At 39.5% G+C, this 27,229-nt stretch overlaps 1 protein-coding gene across 1 annotated transcript; it reads right to left on the reverse strand.

The window, feature by feature from the left end:
* Positions 1–3,979: 3,979 nt before the first annotated feature.
* LOC144050754 (homeobox protein aristaless-like 4) lies at positions 3,980–21,623 on the reverse strand. The gene is made up of 4 exons (XM_077564330.1): positions 21,275–21,623; positions 11,624–11,943; positions 4,780–4,908; positions 3,980–4,300 (listed from the first exon to the last, which is right to left on the reverse strand). Exons 1-4 carry the CDS (start codon positions 21,621–21,623, stop codon positions 3,980–3,982), a joined length of 1,119 nt encoding a protein of 372 aa, XP_077420456.1.
* Between the last annotated feature and the right edge of the window lie 5,606 nt (positions 21,624–27,229).

The raw sequence follows: 27,229 nt of genomic DNA on the forward strand, positions 1-27,229 counted from the left end.
CATTTACATGCACACATTAAAACATTATAATACAAATACTCCTGTACTGAGTGCATGACTTCAGTAGTATTCCAAAAGGAGACCGAGTGAGGGCATGGCATCACCTTTCCACTCATGTTCTATGTTTCCTTTGGAGAATATAGACAGCCTATCTTGTTGACGTGTTGATCCAACATGAATGGGATGATTGTAAACATGAGTATGTTTCATTACATAACTACGGTGACCAGACGTCTTGGCTTGTCGGGACAGTCGCGTTTTGAGTTTTGTGTCCTGAGTCCCAGTGGATTTTGCCAACACCATTGTTTCGTTTCACTATTATGTAGGTCCCATCCTAATGTCCCCGGTTTTTTTTTGTCCAGTCAGCAAGCCAAAATTTTGGGCCATGTGCATGTCAACCACACAGTTGTCATCACAATTCATACGATAAACGAATTAAAAAGGAATTTAATTATAAAATCGCTAGCGCAGGTGTTTTTGTCATAATGTAGCTAGAACTACTTATTGCTTCTGTGCTTCTAAGACTCATGGGAAATGTAGTCCTACTAGCCTAATGCTGCGGAGGTGAGTAGGGTGACCAGATTTTCAAAACTATAAAAATCGGAAAACTACATTTTCTCTGAAAATCAAATACACAAAAAAAGTCTCATCATATTTAATCACTAGTTAATCTTTGTCAACATCAATGCGCCGAATCTTATTTGTCAACGGGTTGGGCAGACATGTTGGTTGTGTTATTACTTAAACTAATGCAAAATGCTATCTTGCTTGACAGTTCAACAGCACTAAACAAGCAAGGCACGCACCATTATCCAACCTTTTTTGCTCAGTTCCGGCAGCCATTGGAAGCTGGCTGTGTGCTGGAAATGTGTTGGGCATTTTGGAAATATTGGAACTATGCTGCGACAAAAGCTCAGGTTGTGTTGAGTCTGACCGGCAACCGCAGTATTAGGCTAGTAGGACTACATTTCCCAAGACTGTTAGACGCAGAAAGTAGTTTGAGTTGTGGTATAATGAAAGCAGTGCTAGTGATTAGATACAGATGAGAATGAGAACTCAAACGTGCAAGCAAGTAAATAGAAACGTAATGAATTTAACCGTTAAATTCCCTTTAAATTAGTTTATTGAATGAATTGCTATGACAACTGTGATTGGCATACACATGGCAAAAACACAGGATGGAACTTGTTTAACAGCAGGACAAAACAACTTGGGACAAAAGGCTCAAATCCGGACAATCCAGGACTGTCCTGGTCAAACAGGGACGTCTGGTCACCGTAGGCCGAGGTTAACGGCACAGTCATCTTCCAATTGCTGCCAGGACCGAACGTTGGATAACTGTGAGTGCATTGCTTATTTACAGCTGTTGAATTGTCAACCAAAATAGATTCAGCATTTATTAAAGTCATACCAACCATATTGACTAGCCATTACATTTATTTTAAATAGTTCCTTCTGATCATTTATTGTATATTTGATTTTCAGCAAAATTGTAGGTTCCCGATTTTAATTTTGAAAATGTAGTCACTCCAAACATAGCTTGATGTCTACATTGTCTCTGTCTGTGGATGGTGTGCAAGCCAAAGACAGTCGGGTGTGTCTATCCTGACACATGATCCCGCCGGCTCCCCGGGGCTCAGTGTTAATTAAAAATCCTTCCTGGCTTGGCTGCGCCTTGACCCTGAGCCCGAGAACTCTGCGATGGGCCTGCAGATTTGGACCGGTGGCCACGCTGTGTAAAGGGCCAAGCGAAGAGCATGGACGTTAGGGGAATTGAGCGGGGGGGTCTTTTGAAAGCAGAGACATGACAGCTGAGGGGGAAGCATGTGTGAGGCATGTTTGTTTTGCATTTAGCCCCTGAGCACAGCTGTGTGCACTGTCCTTTTCCCAGAACACCGGAACACAGCACAAACCCTCCACCCAAGCCCTCAGCAAGTAAAGGGGCCCCCATCCGTCCTCGTATCCAAGCCAATCCTCTCACTTTTGATATATGGACTATACAGTCCAGATTATGTCCTGCATATGCCTTGGATTTGGACCAAGGGGTAAAACTGGATGTAATTTGGACAAGTCCAGTGTGACGCGCTCTGCTGACAGATTATAGCCTGCACTACACTTCTTTCACCTGCTGAGAGGGACCGCGAATGTGTTTCCAATTTAGGGGATTTTCAACGGTTGCTGTGCCCAAAGCTCTACAAGGTATCAGCTTCATGCTCTGGTACCACACAAACCTTGCGAACAAAGGAACGTACCTGACATCGTGTTAGTGATTTAATATGCTATTTTTGTCCTCAGGCATCTGGGGGAAGAATAAGACTTCCCACAGTGGACATGAGGCATCCATGTTGGCTGGAGGTAAACAAGGATCATTAGAGGATCGCATGGAAGAAAGCTAAGATCCATAAAGGCATACTTGAATGTGTCTGTCGAGGAAGAACCTGATTTTTTTCCCCCCTGTGCATTTCTGTCCAATGACATCCTTCATTTGAAAAAACAAAAAGAGAAGAATGTAACATGGTTGCATAGGTTCGACTGCCAAACGTCAGCTTTGTGTCCAAATGAAAATAATTTTGAAGTGCTGTATTTTAATCTCCACCTGGTTCTTCTTCTTGACAAGTACGCACTTCTTTTCATGACACTGATGCTAAATGTGATAAAATGAACCAAAACAAAGCCAAGAGTTAGCTTAACCCTTACCAAAAAGAAGAGTATTTAACTATGCTTGAAGCATACTTAAAGTTAGGAGACAATACTTCCAGTTTACTTTTCTTGTTCTTATTGAAAGTATACTCCACCGAGTACAGAGGTGGCAAATCTAGCTCCAGAAAGTAAAAACCCTGCCACAGTTTGGCTTTAGCCCCAGGTGTTAGCTAGCTAGCTCCCAAGGTGCTCGTTTACCTGCTTGCTAGCTAGCATCAGGGGCAAAAGCCAATTGTGGCAGGGCTTTTAATTTCTGGACCTGGATTTGCCCCCTCTGACCAAGTAAATGTTAAGTGTACTTGTAAGTATACTGAAAAGTTTACATACTGTTACTCGCTGTGAAAGTAACGGACTGAAATTATAGGTTAAATTTATTTATAAAGCCAACACCATGTGGCTGGATACTAGCCTTGCTACCTTTGTCACCAGTTTGTTCATTCGATCCATGTTAATCCATCACTGGGCTTTTTGCTGTAAACTAAACTGTGGACATAAGTATACCACAAAGTTTGCTTTCAAGTATATTTAAGTATACCTAATAGTGTAGTTAAATATACTATCAAGTATACTTGACAGTATGCTTAAGTATAATTATTAATATACTTTATAATATACTAAAGTATACTTTTAAGTGTACTAAAATGGGCCAATTTAGTCCCAAGAGGTGTAATTAAAGTTTACTTTTAGTACAAGAAGTAGTACACTTACTTAAGCATACTCTATATTATGTACTTAAAGTATTTTGCTTTTTGGTAAGGGATCCTTCACTGCCATATTGAAACAGAGACTGTTTGGATGGAGGCCAAAGTTGTTCCTGCAACAGGATGGTTGTAGAATAATAATCTCTCAAATCCACACTTAAATCCATGCTGAAGGAAGCTGTTTTCAGATACTGCTATAAATGGAATTTGAAATTTAGCCTGTATGGATGCTTGACTTTAAAGCAAATCTAGCACACACACAAAAAAAAAAACGCAAAAATATTTAAATAGCAAGAATAAAAGAGCACCTTCCTGTATTTTAGCAAATAAGTGCATGAATTAGTTTGAAAAAAATAAAAAAAACATCTCCAATACTGCACTCTAAGAACTCTGCAAATCCACAAGTACTCGTCCACTTTGGGGGCTTCAAGTCTTTCTGAACTGCTCCATCTTTTGCATTTGTCTGCAGCCTTCATAAAGGTAGTCATCGTTGCCTGTAGATTATCATTTGTGTGCCTTCACCCCACTCCAGGTTGGCCCGGGCCATCAGTTGGGAACTAAATACAGGTATCCGCGCATCATGAGGCCCAAGATATGGCCGCGCTGTGCTCTTTGGCCTTCATGCGCAGGGAGGCGATGCTGGAGGACTTGCGGTCAGGGTCCATGTTGAGATTGTACGCGTTGAGCCCCGTGGCCATGCCGGGAGAGCCTCCAAACAGGCTGCCCATGTGAGCCTGGCCCATGTGACCTCCGGGGCTGGGAACACCCAGGAAGTCGGACACCCCGCTGGCCGAGTGGGGGTGAGGGGTCATGCAGGGGGTCACCGTGTCACAGGGCACCACGCAGCCTGGCACAGGTGATGCTGCGCTGCTGCCGCTAATCCAGGATGGGTTCTGGATCTGAAACAAAAGGACGGCAAATCAACAACTACATGGATTTAGTCCCAAAAGTCTGAAATGCAAATCAATTTGCGATTGTGATTGGTTAGCTACGATCCAATCATGAACCAGAAGTGTTGACATCATTCAAATGATGCGTTTTATTGGTTTAGACACGCAAATTTGTCATGTCCAATCATCTCATATTCCACAAATCAGAATGTCATGTTTAGACTAGTGAGGTCACATGTAACATATTATTGTCAAGAAATGCTTAAGGTTGATTTCCCCTTTAAATAAATATAGAGTAACAGCAATAATTACGGAATAGTTATAATAAAGTAAAAATAATTTCTAGGCATGCTGCTCGCAACCTGAAAATCAGGACCACTGTAACCACAGGACAATCTGGAAAGCGATTTTGGGTTTTACTGCACTCCTTTACTTTGTAACACTTCCAATTATTCTGAACATAATACACACATCAAATAATGCACTACCTGTGCGTAACTCTCGGGACGTGTCAGCAGAGGCAGCTCGTAAGCTGTTGAGAAGTGTGTTCGAACCTGCTGCATCTGACCAAAACGTTCCCTCTTCCTCCATTTGGCCCGCCGGTTCTGGAACCACACCTAAACACAAGACACATGTTCATTTCAGAGACCTTCATTTATAGCGTTCCGTCTTTGGTTATCAGCATAACGCTCTCTGAAGATGAATCACGTTATACGGCAAGGGAAGTCGAGTTTCAAATGTTCTTTACAATGATAAGTTCTATGCATCCCCGCATGTTACATTTGTGGAATTTGAAATTAGCGGCAAAATCCACCCGTTTATATCCATCTCAGGGGGCGGCCATTTTGCAATTGTCGACTGACAATGACATCACAGTTCCTTAAGGGCTCAGGTAACAACCAATGACGGCTCACCTGTTTTCTGAGTTTGGTCATGTGATGTTCACAAGCTAAGCCTGTGATGTCATTGTCAGGCAACAGCAAATGACAAAATGGCCGCCCCCTGAGATGGAGTTTGTTGCTTATCTCATATTCCACAAGTGCAAAATTCATCACAAAGTCGTGTTTGGACTAGTGGGACACATTAAACATATTTTTATTATTTTAAATATAAATATACTAGTTTGTTTGTTTTCGCGTCGTATTTTTAAAAATATCTTGTTGTTTATTCATCTAAAAACAGATTGTCAATGTTTTCAATAATATATTGTCACGCTGCATTTTCATTCTTATTTTATTGTTATGAAATAATTTGACTTGAGTTGTTTAGATTAAGGTTGTCTCTGTTAAGTGTTATTGTATCTTATTTGTATCTTATTCTTATTTCAATAACTATAACTATAGCAGGGAATCACCTAAACTATTAGTTAGCACTTTGCCCTCACCGTTTGGAGATTTAGGGTTCAAATCTCATTTGAGACCCTCCTGTGTGGAATTTGCATGTCCTCCCCGTGCTTCCGCCCACACTCCCAAAACATACGTTAGGTTCCCTGAAGACTCTAAATTGTGAGTGTGCATGTGACTGGTTGTTTGTCTATATGTTCCCTGCAACTGGCTGGCGACCTTTCCATGGTAGGGTCTCTTGCCTAAAGTCAACTGGGAGAAGCTCGAGCTCCCCCGCAATCTTCTTGAGGACAAGTGGCATTCAAAATGGATGATACTGGTTATTAAAAAATAAATAAAAAATAGCAGTGTGCCAGACAAGCACTTGTTGAATGAAAATATTTGAATAAAACATAATAAAAAATAAAGGTTGGAAAATGCTGGCAAAAAGGCTTTTCTAAACAGTCTTCACTTCTACAACAAAATGTAAACAGATCGCTCTCAGTTCACCTTTGCTTATTTGCAATGTGACAAGCGCTGAGTGCCTCATGTTTCCTGTAATGGTATTTGACGTTTGGGCTTAAAACTGCCGTGTAATGAAAGCATCAGTGTGCTGAGTGACATCACACTGGCTGAAGGCGTGACAGCGGTCCCAGCAGTGGATTGATTAGCGCACAAAGTGTCTGGCCCCATGTGAGCTTCTTGTGTTTCACCGATCCGCTCTTTGCATGTACACTGCGCTAAGATTAGAAGGCAATAATGGGAAAATTGAAACGTGAGATGGGATTGCGACATAGCTTTGTTTGCATTTTCCTTTTTAATTTCCTGTAGCCTAAAGCTCCTGGCGTTCAGATATTGTCGCTGCATAAATTACACAAGTGCAGCAGATGTCTTCCTCTGTGCTTTCATACTCGGTCTGCAAAAGTAACAAGACTACAGTCATACACAAACTATGCCAGGATCCGTGTATACCTTTTTCCTCATGCCAGATGATTCATGCCCCGCATAGAGCGTCCCAATCTGATCAATTCTCCCAGTTCAATCTGTTGGTTATTATGACGAGAGAATGTATTTGCATGTTGCACACACTGTGTCGTGACAGTAATTGGTAAAGACCTTGACAGCTTAAGTAGCTGCTGGACTTTCAATGAGGCTTTATTTATGTTCCAGCCCGAGAGAGCGAGCGAGCAGAGAAATGCCAAACAGGTCCCAGCAGGAGAGCTGTACGGGCCCAGGAACACTTTGAAGTGTGAGAGCAGCTTGGAGGATTGATAACCCGCCTCCGCTGTCACTCATGTCAGCTGAAAAGAAATCTGAGGCTGAGCCTGGCTTCAGTTTTCCAACACCCTCAAAGCACCGTTAATATGACGGAAACACTTTGGACCAGTGTTGTGGTTCGTTAAATGGACTTTTGTGATGTTTTACTCTCAAATCCCAGCATATACACGGATTTAGCACGACAATATGCACGTGTGTATGACGTGTTAAGTCCTCACAAAGGTAAATCAACAAAGGCAGTCAATTTTCACTGTCAGAAAGCTATTCATCTGTTTGTTAAATAGTTTTTTGTATACACAATAATGCCTGAGACTGAGAGATGCTTGTCTCATCATAAATGTGTATATACTGCATACTGTAAATATATTATGAAACTCAGTCATTCACATTCACAAAGAGAGCTGAAATGTATCTATTCCAGGGGTGTCAAAATTAGTGAGTTAATTTTGAGTTCATTTAAAGTTCCCTAAACGCCACCAAAAAAATTTGCAGTAATAAATTGAATAATAATGCATATGTTTGAATTTCACAAGTTACTTCATGTTAGAGATTAGCAAGTAGAAAATGCACTGAGCTGTCACCAACATCTTACAAATGCAATTGTGCCAACTAGTGGCAGAAAAAATACCTGAACACAAATCAATATCACACTCTTTTTTTACAGTACAGTAATTTTAATTAATTATGAATGATTATGAAATTAGTGTCAATGACTAAAAGATGCCGCCATATTTCTATTAGTTTTAAAAAATTACACTTGTATTTTAACATGAGTATGAAAACTTAAAATAATAAAAAATACTTTATTGTACATTTTATTGTACATTTAGAATAGATATAAAAATTTTGATTAATCGTGAGTTAACTATTAAAGTCATGCGATTAATTATGATTTAAAAAATGTAATCGCCTGACACCCCTAATCTTTTCAAAAATAAATTCTGAAGTCTACAAAACCATTTCGTCTGGCAATAAATACACAAAACTACAATCAAATTATTTGTGAAAAAGCTTCATCAGGCAACATAATGACCCAAAACACAACAAAGGACGTCATCAGGGGAAAAAGTGGAAAGTCTTAGACTGGCCAAGTCAATCACCGGACCTTAACCCAATAGAGCATCCATTTTAGGAGACTGAATGGAAAAATCAACAGAAACAAAGAAGAACTGAAAGAGGCTGCGGAAACAAAAACAAAATCGAGTGACATCAAACAATAAAATATCAATTTTATTTTATAGAAGAAAAGACACGACTTGTTCCCAGGGATGCCATTTTTTTCTGCTTTCTGAGATCCCCAGACTGACAGGACGCAGAATCTGAGGGGCGCGATGTTGTTGGAACCCCCGACCTTTGACCCTTGGCCCTTCCATGTATCGGCACTGCATATGACTCCAATCTGAACTCACTTTCGCCCTTTGAAAACCGGAGACAGAAAAAGCAAACAACTTCATACGAGATCCTCCTTCCTTCATCGGGATTACAGGTCAGCCTCCTTCGAGATGTATTTAACCCTTTTTTGTCAAAGAGGGCTTAACAATTTGTTTTTAAGCTTTAATGTTCAAACCGATGCCATAAATGTTCCCACTTGAGACTCCATTCATGAGCTGTGTGGTTTAGTTTTTTTTTTTTTGCATGCGAAGGTCCTGAATGGAGCACAGAGCGGCCTTCTCGCTCCTTTTATCTTTTTACCGTGAGTGTTTAAGAGGACCACTGGGAGAGCCGAAGGCTGTAAAAGCCGAAGCCATCTGAGGCGCTCGACTTTGTGACTGCGTGAGCCTCCGAGCGACCTTCGGAGGCTCGGGGCTGAGTTATAACCCTGCGGCTGCACACATTTCCTGTGTTTCACTGTTGCTGCTCGTCTCTTCCAAGATCGGTTGTGAGCTTACTCTTATCTCATGCCACGGGAACGTGGCCAATGTGTAGCAAAAATCTAATCGTTTTTCTTCCTTTTTTTTGGTTTGCTAGAACAAAGCATTGTCTTTGCACAAGTCAGGCATGGGCTGAAATATCAATGGCTACCTTGCTCCGGGCTTTTGTTTCACACCTCTACCCAGGAGACCACAGCGGGGACACATTCTTGTCTGAACAGGATGTTAATGAAACGAAAACAAAGAGAATCCAAAGGCTTAGGTTGTCTGCAGCACACACGCACCCACACAGATGTGTACATACGCTACATAAGAGTAGAAATGTGCTGGAATGCATTACAGCACCACCAGATTGTATGCAAAGTGGTCCAAGTGGTGACTGGATGTTTTATTCTGGGAGTTTTTATTTTTTTTTGTTACCTGGCGTTCAAGGAAAGGATGTTTACGAACGTGCCGCTGACCACCATCAAAACACAGCAGAGTTGAGCTCATCTGCTCATATGCCGATGATGAAAGTGTGTTCTCCAAAAACACAACATGTGAGGCCCAGGCAACCCAAACCGTCAGCCCCCGGGGCCCCCTGGCCTCCCCCAACTCCCACATTACCAGATAAATGTCTGGCCTTTTTTCTGTGAGTGACGTTATCTGTGCAGGGCTGCAGATGTCGAAGGACCCACCAGTCGATGTTCTTACAAAGCCTGATCTCACCGTACGCGTATTTTCCATGTTTCTATTGTCAGAAAGTTAAGGGTACCAAAATAACAGACTCCTTTTTGGTTATTTTTCCTACTGCATTTACCAACTTCCTCACATCCTATATCTGTCTACTATACATTGTTGGTGAATTCCAGAAGTGAGTCAGGAAGGGTTAAAAATGGGACTTTCTGTAGGAAAACCTGATAGGGAAAGCCAAAAATTAAAGAATACTTATTTTAGACAATATTTAAATTTGTAATGCACAGTGTTGGCTCTGGTTCGGAGCATACCATAATATGTAGCAATTAACAAGTGGGACATTTGATTCCAAATGTAAGTCTTAATATGTGAACTATACCTTCCATTTTTGATTGGTCAACGGTGCATTGCACTATGGGAAGGTTACAAAACATCCATCCTAGCTCAATTAATTTAGGGTCAGAGATAAGGTATAAAAAACATCAACATTCACACTCACATCCTCATTATAATAATTTTTAATCAGATGTCTAACAAGAAAAAAAAGTCATTTTAAATATGGACAAAATGTGTGCATATGTGTAAAATACAGCTCATAATAAGGTTCATTTTTCATAATATAATACTCAATGCATGTATAAAAGATCCACTATCCATTATACTTTATTACCCAGGTCAAAGGGGCTCACTTTTTTTTTCGCCACAAAAATTAACTCACTACAAATTTTAATATTATCATTCCAAATCTGTGGGGAAAAAAATATGAAGCCTTCTCACTTTGTAGTATGGAGCAGCATAAGGTGATGTGTAAGTGCAACTACGCCATGTCTGCCATCTATTGGTGAATGGTGACATTACAATTTAAAACTATACAGTGGAACCCTGCCATTCACAGGCGATACGGAACGGTACAGTACACATATTGTCCCACCCTGAAAATCTGTATAAATACCGTATAATTGACGTCCATTGAAAAATGCATTGGGAGAAAAAAAAGTTACTTAAAAAAAATCTGTGTTTTTCTCTCTCACCCCCCACCAAAAAAATAAAAAATTAAAAGAAACATTGTGGGCGTAGGGTCGGTGAATGGTGCAGTGATTATTTGAGGATCCACTATAGACTATAGTAGAGGAAATGTGTTTATAATTACCCCACAAAATATGTATATATATATATATATATATATATACATACAGTATATTTGTACATATATTCCCTCCGAGGTTTGTCTTTAAAAATAAATAATAATAATAATCAAGAGGCCACTCAATGTGTAGCCCGTGATTTGCTCATCCCTCATTTCATGTTTTTGGAATGTGGGAGAGAACCAGGGCGAAAACACAAAACACAATAACATGCAATACCATTAGACTAATGTGCTGCCCCATTACCAAAATGTAAATTAAAAAAAAATATATACAAGATTTTGATGGAGAGGATGGAGAACAACTGCATTACATAAAACTCCTATTTTTCACTGAACTCATTGTCAGGTGGCAGTGTGACATTCCAGTATGATGTTAAGCCATTTAAGCAGCTGATACAGCTAGCGCCATCCAACCGTTCCAACCTCAACACTTCAACGCTAGCGAAGCAGATCAAGGTCAAACTTCCTACACATTCATCCATCCATTCACCAGCATATCCTGTTCAGGGTCACAGGAAATTTGAAGCCAATCCCCATTGATGAAAAGCGGACTCACCCTGGAGTAATCGTCAAGCAGTCACCGAGTGATTGTGATTGAGCCACTGAGTGGGAATTGATTCCATACCAGCTACACAGAAGCCAGTGAAGCCAATCAATGTTTCAAATTGAGGATGTAAATCTTCTTTGGCTGTGCAACAAGAACACAATGCCAGAGAGTATTATTTATTTATTCATTTAAAAATGTATTTATTTTTTATTTATTTATTTTTACATTTATTTATTAATTAAGTAATTTATTTATTTATTGTTTGCTGGCTTTTTATTTTATCTTATTTGTTTAAGCCAACCGTTGAATAGAAAGATTTATGATGTGGTCTCGTTTGAAAGTAGGGTCTTACATTTTTTTAATCTGTGGCTCTAAAATGAGTAGATCCTTGGTATTTATAAAAAATAAAAATAAAAAAATAAAAAAGATGTGATGCTTATTTTTCAAATGTCATCTTCATCAGTATACATAATAACATGTAGTTGCTGTTACCTGCACACGCGCTTCTGTCAGGTCCGTCCGTAGAGCCAGCTGCTCACGGGCGTAAACATCTGGATAGTGCGTCTTCTGAAAGACCTTTTCCAGCTCCTCCAGCTGGTAGCTGGTGAAGGTGGTGCGATTGCGCCTCTTCTTGCCCTTGTTGCTCTCACTGCTATCACCCTTGTCATGGGGGCTGGCTAAATCCGCACCCGGTGGCCTATCAGACGTCGCGTTGACACTCTGATCCTTCACTGCCAGGTAGCTGCCGTCCATTGTTGGATGATCGGAGAGTGGAGTCAAGTCAGATTCCGTCAGATTTGAACTGTCTTTACCTTGAAGACAGAAAGGACATGAAGCATTTCTTTTTAAAGTATTTGTGGATATACATGGAAGGAATATGGTGGCGGTTTCTGGCATGTGCATAATGTGAGGCTGCACAGGGCAGCATTGTTGAGGGTGGTGGCAACGTGCATCAAATTAAAGAGAAATTGTTATGTAAAAGAGGTTTCTATTTTGGAATGACATGACCTGTCATTCATTGGTGTTTGTATGGGGAATTGGCACCTCCTTGTGGCATGCCCCTCTGTAGAAAATTAATGGAGGACTGGAATGGGAAATGCAAGTTATACTTATTGTAAACATGGAATGGAAACATCAACTATTTCATTATTTTATGGGGGTGGAGGTTCCAACTTGAAATGTTCGATAACCTCTCATGAAAGATTTCTTTCGTATCGTGCTTTATGGCTCTTCTTTTAGCCACTTGCTAAATTATTAGCCTCATACAAGATTGCCTCAGATGCTTCCTTCTCTTCACATTTTCTTGGTTCAAATGAACTGACATTATATAAAATGTAGGAGTCTGTTAAGCTCGATAACATCTCATGAAACATTTGTCCTAGTTTATGTCTCTTCTATTAGCCCTTTGCTAATCTGTTAGCCTCATATAAGATGCTAGCTTGATGGCTTCAGATGCTTCCTTTTCTTCACATTTTCTTAGTTTAAATGAACTGACATTATGTAAAAAGTAGGAGTATGTTAGGCTTCTTTTTTACCCCAAAAATATTTGAGACAAAATACATCTCTTGCAGTGTCAATCAAAATGGAACATTATTTTCGGTTGCCATATTAGCTTGGGCATTTGTAGCTAATGATACATCCAGTGCTTTGCATTAGCTGCCAACAAAAACATACATTCAAACACCAAAATAATTGTGTGAACGTGCTGAAACTCTAACTTTACCACCATTGGCACCATTTGTACATTTCCATTTTGCCTGTGAAGTACTTGAGATGTCACTTGGCAGCGTTGCATGGCCCATAATCCAATTGTAGGATTACGACGGGGTGGAGCAAATGCATTTCTTGGCCTTTAGTTACAAAATTTGTTGGCTTGCGGCGTTAATGTGAGTGCTGATTATTTCTCGCGCCTGCATGCATGATACATGATGGATGGGATCCACTACTAGCTCTCTGATGCGCTGAGATACAGACACCTTGTGGCTGTAGTTCAATATGATGACATAAAAGTGAATGTTTTAATTGCAAGCAAAATGTACAGATTCAGAGACGGTGGATGTCTGCCATGCGGCGTCACCTGGACTGGCACGCTTCATTTGCAGAAATGTTATTTCTGGCTACAAGAAACTAAACACACACTTAAGTGGCATCGCAGCATGTGAATTTTCAAACCTCAGATCTGTGCTAATAAATCTTCATGACAATCTGTCTGCCAACTAGCGTCCATCAAAAATGATCCAATGTCTTACTCATTTTTGGATACGATCACCTAAAGTTGAGCGTGGGATAGCTGAAAATGGGTTTGGAGTGTCTTGGTGCTCCATTGCCAACATCCATGCAAAACCCACAAGGTGATCCGTTCAGGGCTCTCTATGTAACCATCCAGATGCGTTTGCAATCATGTGGACTGTCAGCTTTGGGTCGCACACACCCACTGACCCGTAACTAACAGGCAGGCAAGGTCACTAAAATGTACGATGAAGTGACTGGGGTGATTGAATTCTTTATTTTTGTGCAACGTATTGCTGCAAAACAGTTTGTTTTGAAGTGATTCATTGGCCTTGTGGGTTGCATCACATAACATAGATGAGATGGCGAGCTGTTAAAAAGATAAATGGAACAGTTGAAATGGTGCGGAAGATGAATCCATCCAATCCATCTGTGGATTTGATCAGACATTTAGTCTCAGTTTTAGTCCAGTTTCAATTACGCTTGTTAGTTTTCAGAAAGTTAAATCATAGTTAGCCAACCTCGTCCCGTTTTTATATATTCGACTTTTAGTAGACTATAAATCTAGCATTTAAGTCTTTATTTTAGTCCAAGAAAACCTTATTTTATTTGTCTAATTCAACAAGAGCGGTCAACGTTTTAGTCTAGTTTTAGTCATGACAATCATTTTACCCCTGTATAATTTTTTGGGTCTGAAAAATGATGTTGAACAAAATTATTTCATATTTAAAATTTTTCATTGGGGTGGCCAGGGTGAAACCATGACTCATATAGGGGTGGCCATAAGTTCATACCTGAAATGTCTAACTAAGTGCATTGGAGCTGTTACAATTGTCAATGAGTTGCTCAGTTACAATAAAGCTTTCTGCTACTTGGCAGCAATAAGGCAAATGTCAGTTACTGACCTGTACACAATAGGTAGAAAAGGAAACCGAACAGCGAAATTCTTGACTAAGTATTAAAAAAAACTGTTGATTTTACACACATTTATTTGTTCAAAACACTGAACATTAAACATACAAATAAATGGATAACAAAAAGAAGTAAATTATGTATTTTGATTGACTAACATAGCACTAACGTAGGCTGACATTCAGGCAACATGACAACTGTGTCCAAAAACACACCCGCCGATGCAACACAGTTGTTTGTTGATTTAAAAAAAAAGAATGTTAAAGGTTTGTAATAATAAAATTAGGTTTGTGTGAACTCCACATGTGTAAGCTCTGAAATGTTTTTGAATTTATGTTTCTATCTGCTTCAGGAGCTTAGATATCAATTATTTAGAAGGCATTGACAATATTGTTGAATATCCAGGATCCGGTGGGCGTGGGGGCGTGGCCACCCCTGGCCACCATGTGCCTCCACCATTTTATGCTACAGATTTGTAAATTAGCCAGCATTAGGTAGTGGTTGCTTTAACATTGTTGTTGGAACATTGTCGCCATTGGATTAATGTTACTTTCTAACTATAATTTACTTTTTCTTCTTCTTCTTCTTTTTTTTTTTACCTTTCAGCGTGAATCCACCTCCTGTCTGTCCCGTGTATTTGTGCATGTTGCACTCGCTAGCTGGATATTTGAAAGGTTGTGTGTCACTGTGTCACATGACAGTGCCACGGTGACATATTTGCAGACTGGATTTGACAAAATCATATAATTTGCATCTCGTTTTTGTTCATGAACTTAAATGTCCATAGATTTTGGTCCAGTTTTTATTTTTAAGTGAAGCTAATTTTTGTCTCGTTTTCACTAGTCGATGAAAATTCATACTGATTTAGTCCCAGTTATTGTTTATTAATGAGTTTTTTAGTCTAGTGTAGTCTAGTTTTCGGTGAAAAATGTGTGAATATTTTTGTTTAGTTTTCATTAACGGAATTAACACTATGCAATGTGTTTAGCCATAAGTAGCCTGGAGAGCTTGTTGCTAGCTAGCTAGCTAGCTGCCTTGACAGTAAATGTACATCACATCACGGGACGTGCGTAGGTGATGTTACTGCTTTGCGGCAATCTTAACATGGATGTGTCCAACCCAGTGAAACAGTTGTATTTGAAGGGAGACTCCATTTTTACACACTAAGAAAAGAACTAAGCAATGCTAATTTCTAAGCATGTAGCTCACATTTGCGTTTAATTAGTCAAAGTAATGAAGAATGTTCAACAATCACAAAATCAATCAAGTAATCAAGTTTGCTAGAGAATCCAAGGCAAGACTTTTCTCACTCAAAAACTCAAAAATACTCAAAAATACAAAAGCTTAAATGTGTCCATAGTTCTGTCACTTTGGTGACGCAACTCCCTCTAGGGGTCCAGCAGGCCACAGCCTTGCTACATGGCCATGAGGCAGCCGTCGTCTTCGTTTTCAATTTCCAGCATAAACGCTCCTCATAATATTTCTCTGACTGATACCCACAGTCCCCACAAAGTAAGACCTGTCAGGTTCATGAGTAATGACTACTAACTGATAAAAGACAACTGCTCATGTTGCAGTTTGGCAATGAAGGAGCTAATGTGCTTTCTTGAAAGGTTCTCCTTCCGTAACAGGAAAATAAGAAATGTCTTGCTGAGTCTCGCAACACATGGAAACTTTTATCATGTCTGCCAGTACAACCAGTCATCTCCTTTCACTAAATTATTACGAGGCGATCAGTTCATCTTCAGCCTACACCTGCGCCTTTGCATGTAGTAACACATGACGAGTCCAACCAGTACGGCAGTAAAATAAGGATTTGACTTACAGCTGCACAAGCAGGAGCACATGTTCCAGTAGCTCTGAGCAGAGGATGTGAATATTTGGCCCTCACCTCATCATTTTTTTTTTACACCATTTCCAATATACTATTACAACAATTTGAAGATGACATGCATTATCTGCTTGAAATATGCTTTCCAAACAATTGTCTTTGCTCAGATTCACACGGCCTGAAACATGCACCCACTTTATCTCAACCCACGTTCCGACTAGGATTATTCATCCAGAAATCAAAAGTGTTTCCCATTGGGGTACAAAAAAACTATAATGTGGCCTGATTAATACATTGCATACCTGAATGGCAGGGGTAGCTATTTCATAATTGAATTAGAAAACAGCACTTTCTCCTTTTTTTTCCCAAGTTCATGCTGTGCCTCCTTTAAAGAAGCAGAGGTTTAGCCCCCCCATACTTTCTTTTTTTGGGCGACCCGCCAGGCTTCCTGATCTGTCTCCTTCTGTTGGTCATTGTTATTTTTTTATTGATGTGTGTGTATGCACTGTATATGGGCACTTTTTTTCATTATGTCAAAATGGAGCTAAAGAGCGCCCTGCCACGGAAATCTGAATCCGATTTATTGGCCAAATTTCTAAAACCACACAAAATGTATTTTAACACTCACAAACCATCTGAGAAACAGAAATAAAATAATAATGATCAACAGAAGGAGAAACAACATGAAGCATGACGGTTCGTTAAGTAGCGGCCGAGTTTCTTAGATAAAAAAAAAAGGACATATGAGGAGGGAAATAGGGGGGAAAAAAACAAGGCCCAATCTAAATAGCTTAGTTGCCGTGCTGTGACTGCAGCGTGTACACAAATATGGACACACACATTGAAACATAAATGACTGGACCTCACGCAATCTGCCTAACAACAAAAGACCGCATCAACTAATACATCGTCGTGGCTAAAGCCGCGCACACTCCCCTTCGTAAGAGGTGTAAATTTGCAGCCGTCTTGAAATCCAGAAATAGTCCCAGTGTCTCACAGACAGACAGACGACAAGCAAACATCAGCACAATGCTCATTTATACCCCCCCCCCCCCTCCTCCTCCTCCCCAATGTGAGAGACGTTCACTTTGAAATGCAGCTCTGCTGACTGCGCACAGATGATCTATCTCAGCAGGCTGTGTAACGTTTATAGACTGTGAAAAGAATCCATGACGTCCAAGACTGATAAATCACATCTCAAACACTTTTCCTTCTTCACACACCCGCCCTCACCCTTGTCTCTCTTCCAAATGTTTCCTTCGCCCGCTCAAGTGAAGATGAACATCCTTCATCTTGTGTTTTTTGTGGTTTGATTGGGGAGAGAACATTCCATTTGAGAGGGGAGGTTACGAGAACAAAAAAATAATATTCACAACCTAAATATACTTTGCTGTGCATCCAACATTTCACTTTTCTTTTTTGTATTGCTAATTCACTCCCAAGCTCTAATTACATCATCTCAGGCCCCACTCCATTAATTTGAACAACCCGTTATTGAAAGTACACATGCTTAACCAGTCTGTATGTATTTTTATTGTTATTATTGCAGGTGGAGGTTGAAGCATGCAGATAAATTGTTCCTATGAGACTTGCCTGAGAAATCATGAAATGTTGTGACGTGTTCAAGCAGACAATTTTCCATGAGCTACTGTTAAATGCACATTCATAAGTGTCACTGCACCGCAGCCTCCCTCCTTTGATACAGTGCAGAAAATGACGCATCCCACAGCGACACGCTCTCTCCTCAACCTTGGCAACTTTAGATTAAGACTTTTTTTTTTTTATTCAAGGATGTTTTTGGATCATTTTAAACAAGGGATTCTTTGTACTGTATTTTAATAGTGAATTGTAATTTGTATTGGATGAATTTTTCCACACTACTTTACTACACAGTTTTATTTTATTCTTTTGCACCTGGCCTATAAAATACTTTTTCACCATTTTGAAAAAATTATACACCAATACTTATTCACCTCTTCTTCTAGAGGAGTACTTCTGGGGGGGAAAGAAAAATAAAAAAATCCTATAATTTTTTATGTATTTAATACAAAATTCTGCTGACCCCTCACACTTAGCACACTTGGGTAAAATTACATCTCCACTGACTAAAGTTGTTTAAAAAAAAATATTACATTCAATTTTCGACTTTGTTCAATAAGGCAGAATGTTTTGATGTCTGAAAGCTGGTCGAGTAATTTTTCACTCGTAGCTTATTATTTCTATTTCTGAATGTTTTTATTGTAAAAGAAATTACACTAGGAAGACCTCAAACAACCGCGTATCCTCTACTTGACTGTTTAAGTAAAAAAGCAATAGAGGCATTTAAATTGGGTACAATATAACAGATGTCAGATTGTTTTTTGTCTTTTTCTAATGAATGCGATCTTCAGCTGTGAAGTGTCACTAAAGTGAGCAGAGGAAGTTCTGGACTGCTTCTTTCTCTGCTGCTCTCACTGGGCCATGCAAAAGCGGGCCTGAATGCAAATTGGCCTGCCAAAGCTGAAACTAAATGGTAAAACGATCCTGAGTCCTTGTCACCTCCACTCATGTCACGGACGTACCAAAGTGTGTCTCAGTTGTCTGGGCCGTGTGGCTGGTTCCCATTACCGTTGGCTCCAACCAATCAGATCGGACAGCCATTGCAGGACAGCAAAATGGACTGGTTGCACCAGCTTATAGATGGCGAAGGGGCCAAAATGAGGAAGCTTGCTGTACTTTATCTCGAGCAGGGGTGTCCAAACCATTTCCTCCAAGAGCCACATGTGTTGTTACTTGTTTAATTGTTGATAATTAATCTGCATAATTAGAAATTATCTACATTATATAAGATATTTTTTTTAAAACAAATTTAATTTGTAATCATTTTTGCGGGCCGTTTAAATATGGTTGTCAGGCAACAAATGACCCCCACGCCATAGTTTGGGCACCACCGATAGAGCGCTGAGTAGCCCATACAACATGTGAAGCACTTTATATCAAATCACTGTAAACTCAAAAATTCAAAATTATTAGATAGATTAACCTGAACTTAAGTTTTAGAAAAAGTAGCCTACAACTCAATTCTTAATTATGTCAAATTGCTGTAACATGTTCTGCCTTTAAGAGTTGAATTAATACATTTTGATTAGATTGAGCTATATTAGTTTTTGAGTATGCATATAAATTACAGCTTAATCATGTTTTGAAATTATAACTGCAAAATAATTAAAATTAAATAATTTCATGCTAAAGTCTTGCTTCTAGTTTTTCAAATGTATGACAATACTAACGAAAATATGGATGTAGTTAAATGTTTACACTGTCAAACTGGAGCCCAAGTGTTGCAAAGATCTGCGTGATGACATTACAGGCCCTCAAGTGGATTTTCTGTGTGTGCGTGTGTGAGTGTGTGTGAGTGTGTGTGTGTGTGTGTGTGTGTGTGCGTGCGTGCGGGGGAAGCGGCCCTCGACCCCAAACAGATGAGACAGGAAGCAAAGGTCACACGCTGAGGGGAGACTCTCGGACACATCAAACGAACAAACGTGATGTCTCTGGAGGATCACAAAGACTTCGAGGGGCTGCTTTAGAGGGAATCTTCCCGAGAGACTTTTCCAGGCATGACTTTGACCATTGTTTTTTTTTTTTTTTTTTTTTGCTGCGCATGTATGATTGTAGCTTAAATTGTACAAAGGGTGTGTATTTGTCAGCGTGTGTGCCTGATCACTTTTCCTCAGTCAAATGTGACGCTGGCAATGACAGGTAAAGTGGCGTTGGAAAACATAATTTACATGCATTTCAGCCAAACATGTCTCAGCTGAGCTTTCATCACATTGGCACGGTTTTCCCTCCTTCCTTGAAACCTTATTCTGAAGAGTAAGACAGGGGGAAAAGTGAACATTTTACATATTGTTTTTTATAGGTTTTCCCATTGTAAATTCTTTAAAGGTTAAGTTTAACAATTTCACCAGGTTCGTTACTGCTTAATGAGGCCCTATAAATACAATAATGGATAAATAAAATAAAATAACACATGCATGGAAGAGGTTAAGGAGGCTAATCTAATTAAAATTGGATTTTAATTATCAAAGTTTATACTGTAATTGAAATGTTCTGATAAATGTGTGCCATCACATTATTCACCTGCACTGAAAATGGAAAATAATAACGTAATAATTTTATAGGCCTATAATAATATGGTACTGTATTAATTATTTCAACCTGAAATTCAATGTTACGTCGTCACTATACGTCTTCAAATAATAAAATAATATAATCAACTTCATTTTATTTCAGAATAAAAAGGCCTCCGTTGATGGAGCAGTGGTCACGCGGATTTTACAAATTAAGACATGCAAATGATATTGTTGTAGTTATGAATTAAAAACAATATAAATTGATTCTTCTAATATTTTGTACATTTTTTTATATAAGCGTCTATTGATTAATTGATTTTGTCATCTGTCTGGTTTGTGTGTGTGTGTGTGTGTGGGGGGGGGGGGGTGTCTCATATTTAACTACAATAAAAGAAAAAAAAAACTTTTTACGCATGCGTGTAAAAATAATCTCCATCCATGGGGACACATAAAAGGCACCGTGACTCGATCTATGCAACTAAATTACATTTAAAAATAAATAGGCCTACAATATATGTTAATTGATAACATTTATTTGTGCTCTTTTCAAGAATCTCTATGGCTTTGACCCTTTTTTAAATGAGCAACAAATTTAAACACCTTCAATTAAATCATTATACGGATTGTGTCACCATCACTGTCACTTTTATAGGCGATTTGGTGTAACACGATTCGTCTCTTTACTGTCGCTCCTCGCTGTTCGTCCTCAAACGAGGGTCAAAGTTTTATTCACCCCCTCATCAGTGGCCCATTTTGGTGCAATTAAATCTAAGTGGGGCCAATAGGGCCGATAGCAACATCATCACCAAAGTATATAAAAACGCGATAATTCAATTGTGGGAAACCGGTTCGATACAGGCCTAATTGATTATCGCATTTAATGAGCACTAATTTGATGAAGGCAACGTGATCATTTGGAGGTAAGAAGTTGCCGAGCATGTCTTGATCACGCACAGCGATGTTTTGGAAGCTCCAAAATGCAAAAACAGCTTTCGTGAATTCAGCGCTGCAACATCCGTCACCGCTGTGTTATTTCGAAGGAAGCCGAGGCCCACTCACCATAGCAGGGGATGTTCTCCGCGCCACGTCCAGCCTCACCTTCCTCCGGAGGTGTTTTACAGGATGACGTGTGCGTGAAGCGGTGGAATTTGCTGAAAGCGGCGTGACCGGCTGCAGCCGAGACGGCCTCCAATGAGTGGCACTCTTGCTGGAACGGACTCCGCGGCTTGTCTCCGTACGCGTGACCTTTGTGGGCCTGCACGAACGCGGTGGGGCTGTATGTGGTGTCAGGGTATGGGAAAGTCCTGAAGTGCTCCTTTTGCGGCTCCCGAGTCTGTGCTGCAGAAGGACTATAAAATGCATCCATGGAGGTCATGTCGCTGTATGGACTGCAGGTTTCGGCGCTCATGCCTAAAAAAAAGGGTGAAAAACTCTCTCTCACTCTCTCTCTCTCTTTTTGGAAATGGAAGCTCGCGCACACGTGCGCGCACACACTCACACACACTCCCCTCCTCTAAAGCTCACACACACTCACGCATGGGCCTTCAGCAGCTGGCTTTAGTTATAGAACTATTGAGAACTTTTCCAGGAACACTGTCGTTGAGCAAACACCCCACTTAGGTCTAGATGAGGATGACCTCCCGCCTCAGAATCGTACGCCAAGTGCGGGTTGACAAGGACGAGCGAGGGCCCTTATTAGTGCCAAACTATTGCGGGGGGTTGGTTGTCAAAAGGGCGTGACACGTGACATCCATTGAGCGGCGAGACAAACACATCCCGTGAGTGAAGGCGGGAGGAAGACGATTTCATGCTTCATCCGCAATGCTTCATTAAGGACCACCGGCCCCTCGACACGGGGCCCTGCAAATGTCTGCGCCACGAGGATTCAATAACTTCATTCATTATCATTTGCATTCAAGAGCAGGAGATTTATTTCGGTACTATTGAGGCGTCATTTTAACCCTTGCAGGGTCAGTTGGGTCCACTTTAAAAATAGGCCTACTATTATTTACACGTTCCCATTCAACGCTATACAAAATATATTTTCCTGTAGGCCTACACTTCTATACTGTCCCATTGTAATTGGCCAAAAATATTATATATATATAATATATACAGATATCACTATGTTGCAGTGCAAAATACAACCACTATCATGAACATATTGGAAATTTTTCATATGCATTTCTATGGACAACAAAACTGAGCAGTATTGTCTTGTAAAGGCACAATTTGGAGACCGCTGTACATTAGATGATGCAGGTGTGCATATGGTGTGAACTATTAATGATTTCATAAAATGATGAAAGAAACATGTCATATTAATCAATTATTAATTGCAGCGTGCTTATATATAAGCGATATTCATTAAAAATACTGTACACTAGGGGTGTGCCAAAAAATAAATTTTCATAAGAATTGCAATTCTCATTTAGTACGATTCAGAATCAATTTTATTTAAATTATTTTATGCTGTCTTGCCTTTGTCTGTGTATGCCTTTATTGGGAGCGCTGTTCGTGTTGTACCCGGTTTGGCCACTGATGGGCAGTGCGGTTCCACACAGTCTAATACACTGTTAAGTTGTAGCCACATTAGAGAGTAGAAGGAAAAAGTCACAATCAAGTTATTCCAATAAAAGTTGTTTTTTTGCAGTGGGAAGCCGTTCTTTTGAGTGATAAAAGTGCCGTAGCGTGCTAATTAGCATTAGCGAGTCAGACTGTAGATCAGTAGATCATTACAATTCCTTGCACATCTAAGGATTGAAGCAAAAATCATTGTCAATCAAATCATTTTGAATCAAAAATTGTTCTTAATCAAAAATCAATTCTGAATCGAATCGCAGACCCAAAAATCAGAATCTAATCTAATCGTGAGACATTTAAAGGTTCCCACCCCTACTGTATGTAACACACGCATTCAACAATTGATTGATTATAAGCAATCATTGTTAAGCTATCTATTGATTTAATGCAGTTTTGTTTTCTGTCATGGATTGGCAAAGGGCAAAACAAAGAAGAAGAAGAAGAAGAAGAAGAAAAAACTACACTGCTTGGTCAACAGCAAATTTTTGGTGGCTTGTGTCCCTAAAAGTATTTTTGACGCAAAGCACTTTACATTCGACTACTCATTCACCTACTGATGACGCAGCACCAGGAGCAACTGTATAGTTCAGTATATTGCTCCTGGATACTTCCACGCGGTCACAATGGCATGGGATCGAACCCACGAGATGACCACTCTACTACTAAGCCACGTCACCCTCAACAACCAGCAACTTCTGCTTGCTTCGTGTCTATTTCACATTCTTTGCCCAATCTCGACCTCAAACATTCATCTAAGGTGCGAAGCATTAACAATATCCTGATCACTAAAATGACAAGTAAAAAGTCATAAAGTGTTATGTAAGTTATAAATCAATTGTGGCTCAAGTCACGATACTCTGGATATTCCTTACGCTTTATGCATCCAGAATAATAGTTTGATCATGTGTTTGTCCGAGGTGAAGAACATAACCAAATATGGCCTGTTGCTCTAAATATGACCAAAACCAGATTTGTTCATGGAAATGTTAACTCATTGATTTCTTGAGATCTGTGATGTAAAATGTACTAAGTTAGAAAGTATATTAGAAAAAAGAACCATTCTAAGATCAAACAAAAAACAAAAAAACTTTTGCATTCTGATGAGATCGCCATTCGTTTTCTTCTTCCTGTAAGGCGCTGACAATGACAAATTGGTTGCACTGTCCAAAAAGTCAGCTTTAAGTCCCACTGGAAGATTAAAAAAAATGTTATACATAGAGTATGTTTCACCTACTACAGTCAAACAGATATTGTATTACTCTCCACATGTCAGCAGCATTACTCAAAGCAGTAAAACACTTCAGTGCTAACATGCTAACCCTGAACATTGTGTAATCTGTTGTGCAGATCCAACTTTTAAAAACGGCCGAATGTGTTTTAGATTTTCAATCAGTGTGCGTCAGGAAATGTTCTCCCTCACCTTACAAGCAACATACTTGTTTTTAAATGCTTTATTTCGGAGTCGAGTGGGAGAACGTGAATCCCTGCAGTAAAGCCTGTCAAAACAAACAAGCGCGAGCACGTATGACAACAAGTTGTACATCCTAGCGGGATTGTCAACTCTATATGTACAGCTTTATGTCACACTAAAGTAAAGCGTTAGCGTTAACATTAATTTAAGCATTTGAGGCTTTCAGACCTGTATAGTGAAACACTATCGATCCATCATAATGTCATTCAGATGATTTGAAAGCACTTCTTTTAATGTAAAAAATAAATAAAAAATGCAACTCAAGCCCTCCTCTATTGAATAAGAGAGATTCGAGCAATCAAGCTTGATATTTTTTCCTCCTTAATCTTTGCATCCATTTTCTATACGTCTTGTCCTCATTAGGTTCATTTTCCCTCCATCAAATGAGCCAAATGTTCTAATATAACGACAGCAGTGATGAGTGAAGAGTCGTTTTTCAAGGTTTTGTTCCCTCATCGGGAGACAGCTGGTAGAAATCTGTTCCTAAGGATCACATCACGGTAATCTCACGATGTGGTGCAAATCAATATAGTGTGTTTACCAAACTATGTTTACTGGCAGCGAGAAATACCGTTGTCATCATTTCTTGTTTTCTTAAAAATTAAAAATAATTCTGGCATTTAACAAAAGAGAGGAAACGTTGTGAATACGTGCTTTCATAAGATATAGATTCATGTTGTTTTTTTCCCCTCTATTGCCGGACATATCTGTACAGCTCTATTAACACACAGCCGTGACCAATGTTTTAGGAAGCCCAGTGTCATTATTTTCTATTTAGTGAAATGTTCCGGCAAAATATATAAAATCTTTGTCCAAAGGGCACAATGGGCGAGCCTGTTGGCACGACCAGCGGCCTTGACTTGGCCTTTTTATGCGTATTGTATTCACATCCGTCTTCCAGCCAAATTTGCAAGATATTTGTGAATGAGGGGCTCCAAAAGAAAACACAAGAATACTGATATATAGCCGCCAACCCACATCCTCACTAAACTGACAACATTTAACTTTAGGCTCCAATTTGACTTTGGCCTGTGGCAAAGTAAGATGATTGAGGCCTTTGATGGGCAGTAATACAGCGTGACCAGATGGCTTTTGTTCAGAAATGGAAATGATCATAAAATGGAAAGCGGAAGAGGAAGGCGGGAGGTACGCAAAACTGACGTTATTTCATTTTTTTTTTTTTTAAGTCATTCCAAGTGACAATAACCCCCTTTCTCTACAAACTGGGCAGCATTGGCTTTCTTTTTGTGAGGTGACTCTAAAAACAAGAGAATGCACTGAGGCCTGTTGGGGGGGAAAAACGACATTACAAAAATAACTTTGCAGCGGCCAAAACAAGAGCAATAGCTACCTGGCACATGGCGGTCAGCCCCTCCCACAGGGAAAACATCACTAAATATTTCCCAATTGCAAAGGGCTCAACTGCTGCGTTTGATCTTCACCACAAGCATGCGTCTGCTGTATTTCTGGCATGAAGTCTGTATATGACTCCTGTCACATCTGGTCACAATGCAGCTCAATGTCAAGATGTGTGAAGGTCATCTTTCTTTTTGGTTTTATGCACTCTCAAAAGAGAATTGTGGAGCCAATTTAAAATTAAATTAATTAATTTTAATTATGCACTTTAAAAACAGTTGGGTCAAAAATAACCCAACTATGGGTCAAAAATGGACCGATCCTCTACTTGGGTCAATTTGAACCAACTTTGAGTCAAGAAATGGGTACAACTCAGAAATATTGGTCAGATCCTTTACTTGGGTCAATAAATTGGGTCATTTTGTATAAAAACAAACAAACAGAAAGTTGGGTCAAATTGTTCCATAAAGTGGATCGGTCCATTTTTTATCCATAATTGGGTTACTTTTGACCCAACTGTTTTTAGAGTGTGAATTCATTAAACTTAATATAACCACTTGAATGAAATTAATCCAAAATTAATCCAAAGTGAATATATTAAATGTAAAGAACTCATAATTAATTGCATTTAATTATATTCACTTTGGATTAACTTAATTAAATTGTGTGTTACCAGTTGAAGCAATTTTATTATGTTGTTCAACAATTCAATTTGTAATTTTAAATTGGTTCAACAATTCTCTTTTTAGAGTGTTTATTATTTGTCTTATTTTCTTATAGATATAACTTCAACTTCAAGTTGCTCGATTTAAACCTTTAAAGATTTCCTGCGCTTTAAGCAGAGAAAGCTCTATATTCATGCCTGGCACAAATCTGCACAGAGGCATATTAGACTTGGTGTTGGTAATTTCATAGACGCACACATGCCAGGATATTTAAATTAGGGTCCTTTGCGCCGTTGTGAGTGTAAACACAGGCGACTCCTTTCATCGCCAATCAAAGCGATTCCTCTCATTACCTTCGTATGCGACTGTGTGGTCTTCCAAATTGGCAAACAGGTGGAGCGAGTCAAAAAAAATCAGGATACGCCAGCATTTAAGCGTGGCCTTTCTATGAAAAAAAAGTCCTTCGCATCAATATCAACTTGCCCATTCACATACACAGATTTTAAATAGGGACAAATAAATTGTCATTCACACAGCTGACTAAATCATAGTCAAAGCACTATAATGTAGTAAGCATACTCTCACACTCTTAAATGCTACAACTTATATAATTAATACTTTGTTGAGGTCCATTCTGACCTTCACTCCTTTTTAGGGAGGAGTTGCTCAGCATCTCATCATTTCGTCACCACGTGTGAGACAGAAACGGCATTTCCTTTGTACGGCCCTCTTCTGGACATCATACAGATTTGTAATACTAGCCAAAAAATGGATCAGTGCTTAACATGAAACATAGCTATTAGCTCAGCTAGTATCAGGTCATGAAATCAATCTTAAGGATACAAGGAACTCAAAAGAAAAAATCTCACATGCGGATAATGTAAAGTTGGCGGCCGTGAATATTTATTGCACGAAGATCACAGTGCGCAAGTTTTAAAA

This window comes from Vanacampus margaritifer, chromosome 4, assembly GCF_051991255.1.
Source record: "Vanacampus margaritifer isolate UIUO_Vmar chromosome 4, RoL_Vmar_1.0, whole genome shotgun sequence".
NCBI lineage: Eukaryota > Metazoa > Chordata > Actinopteri > Syngnathiformes > Syngnathidae > Vanacampus > Vanacampus margaritifer.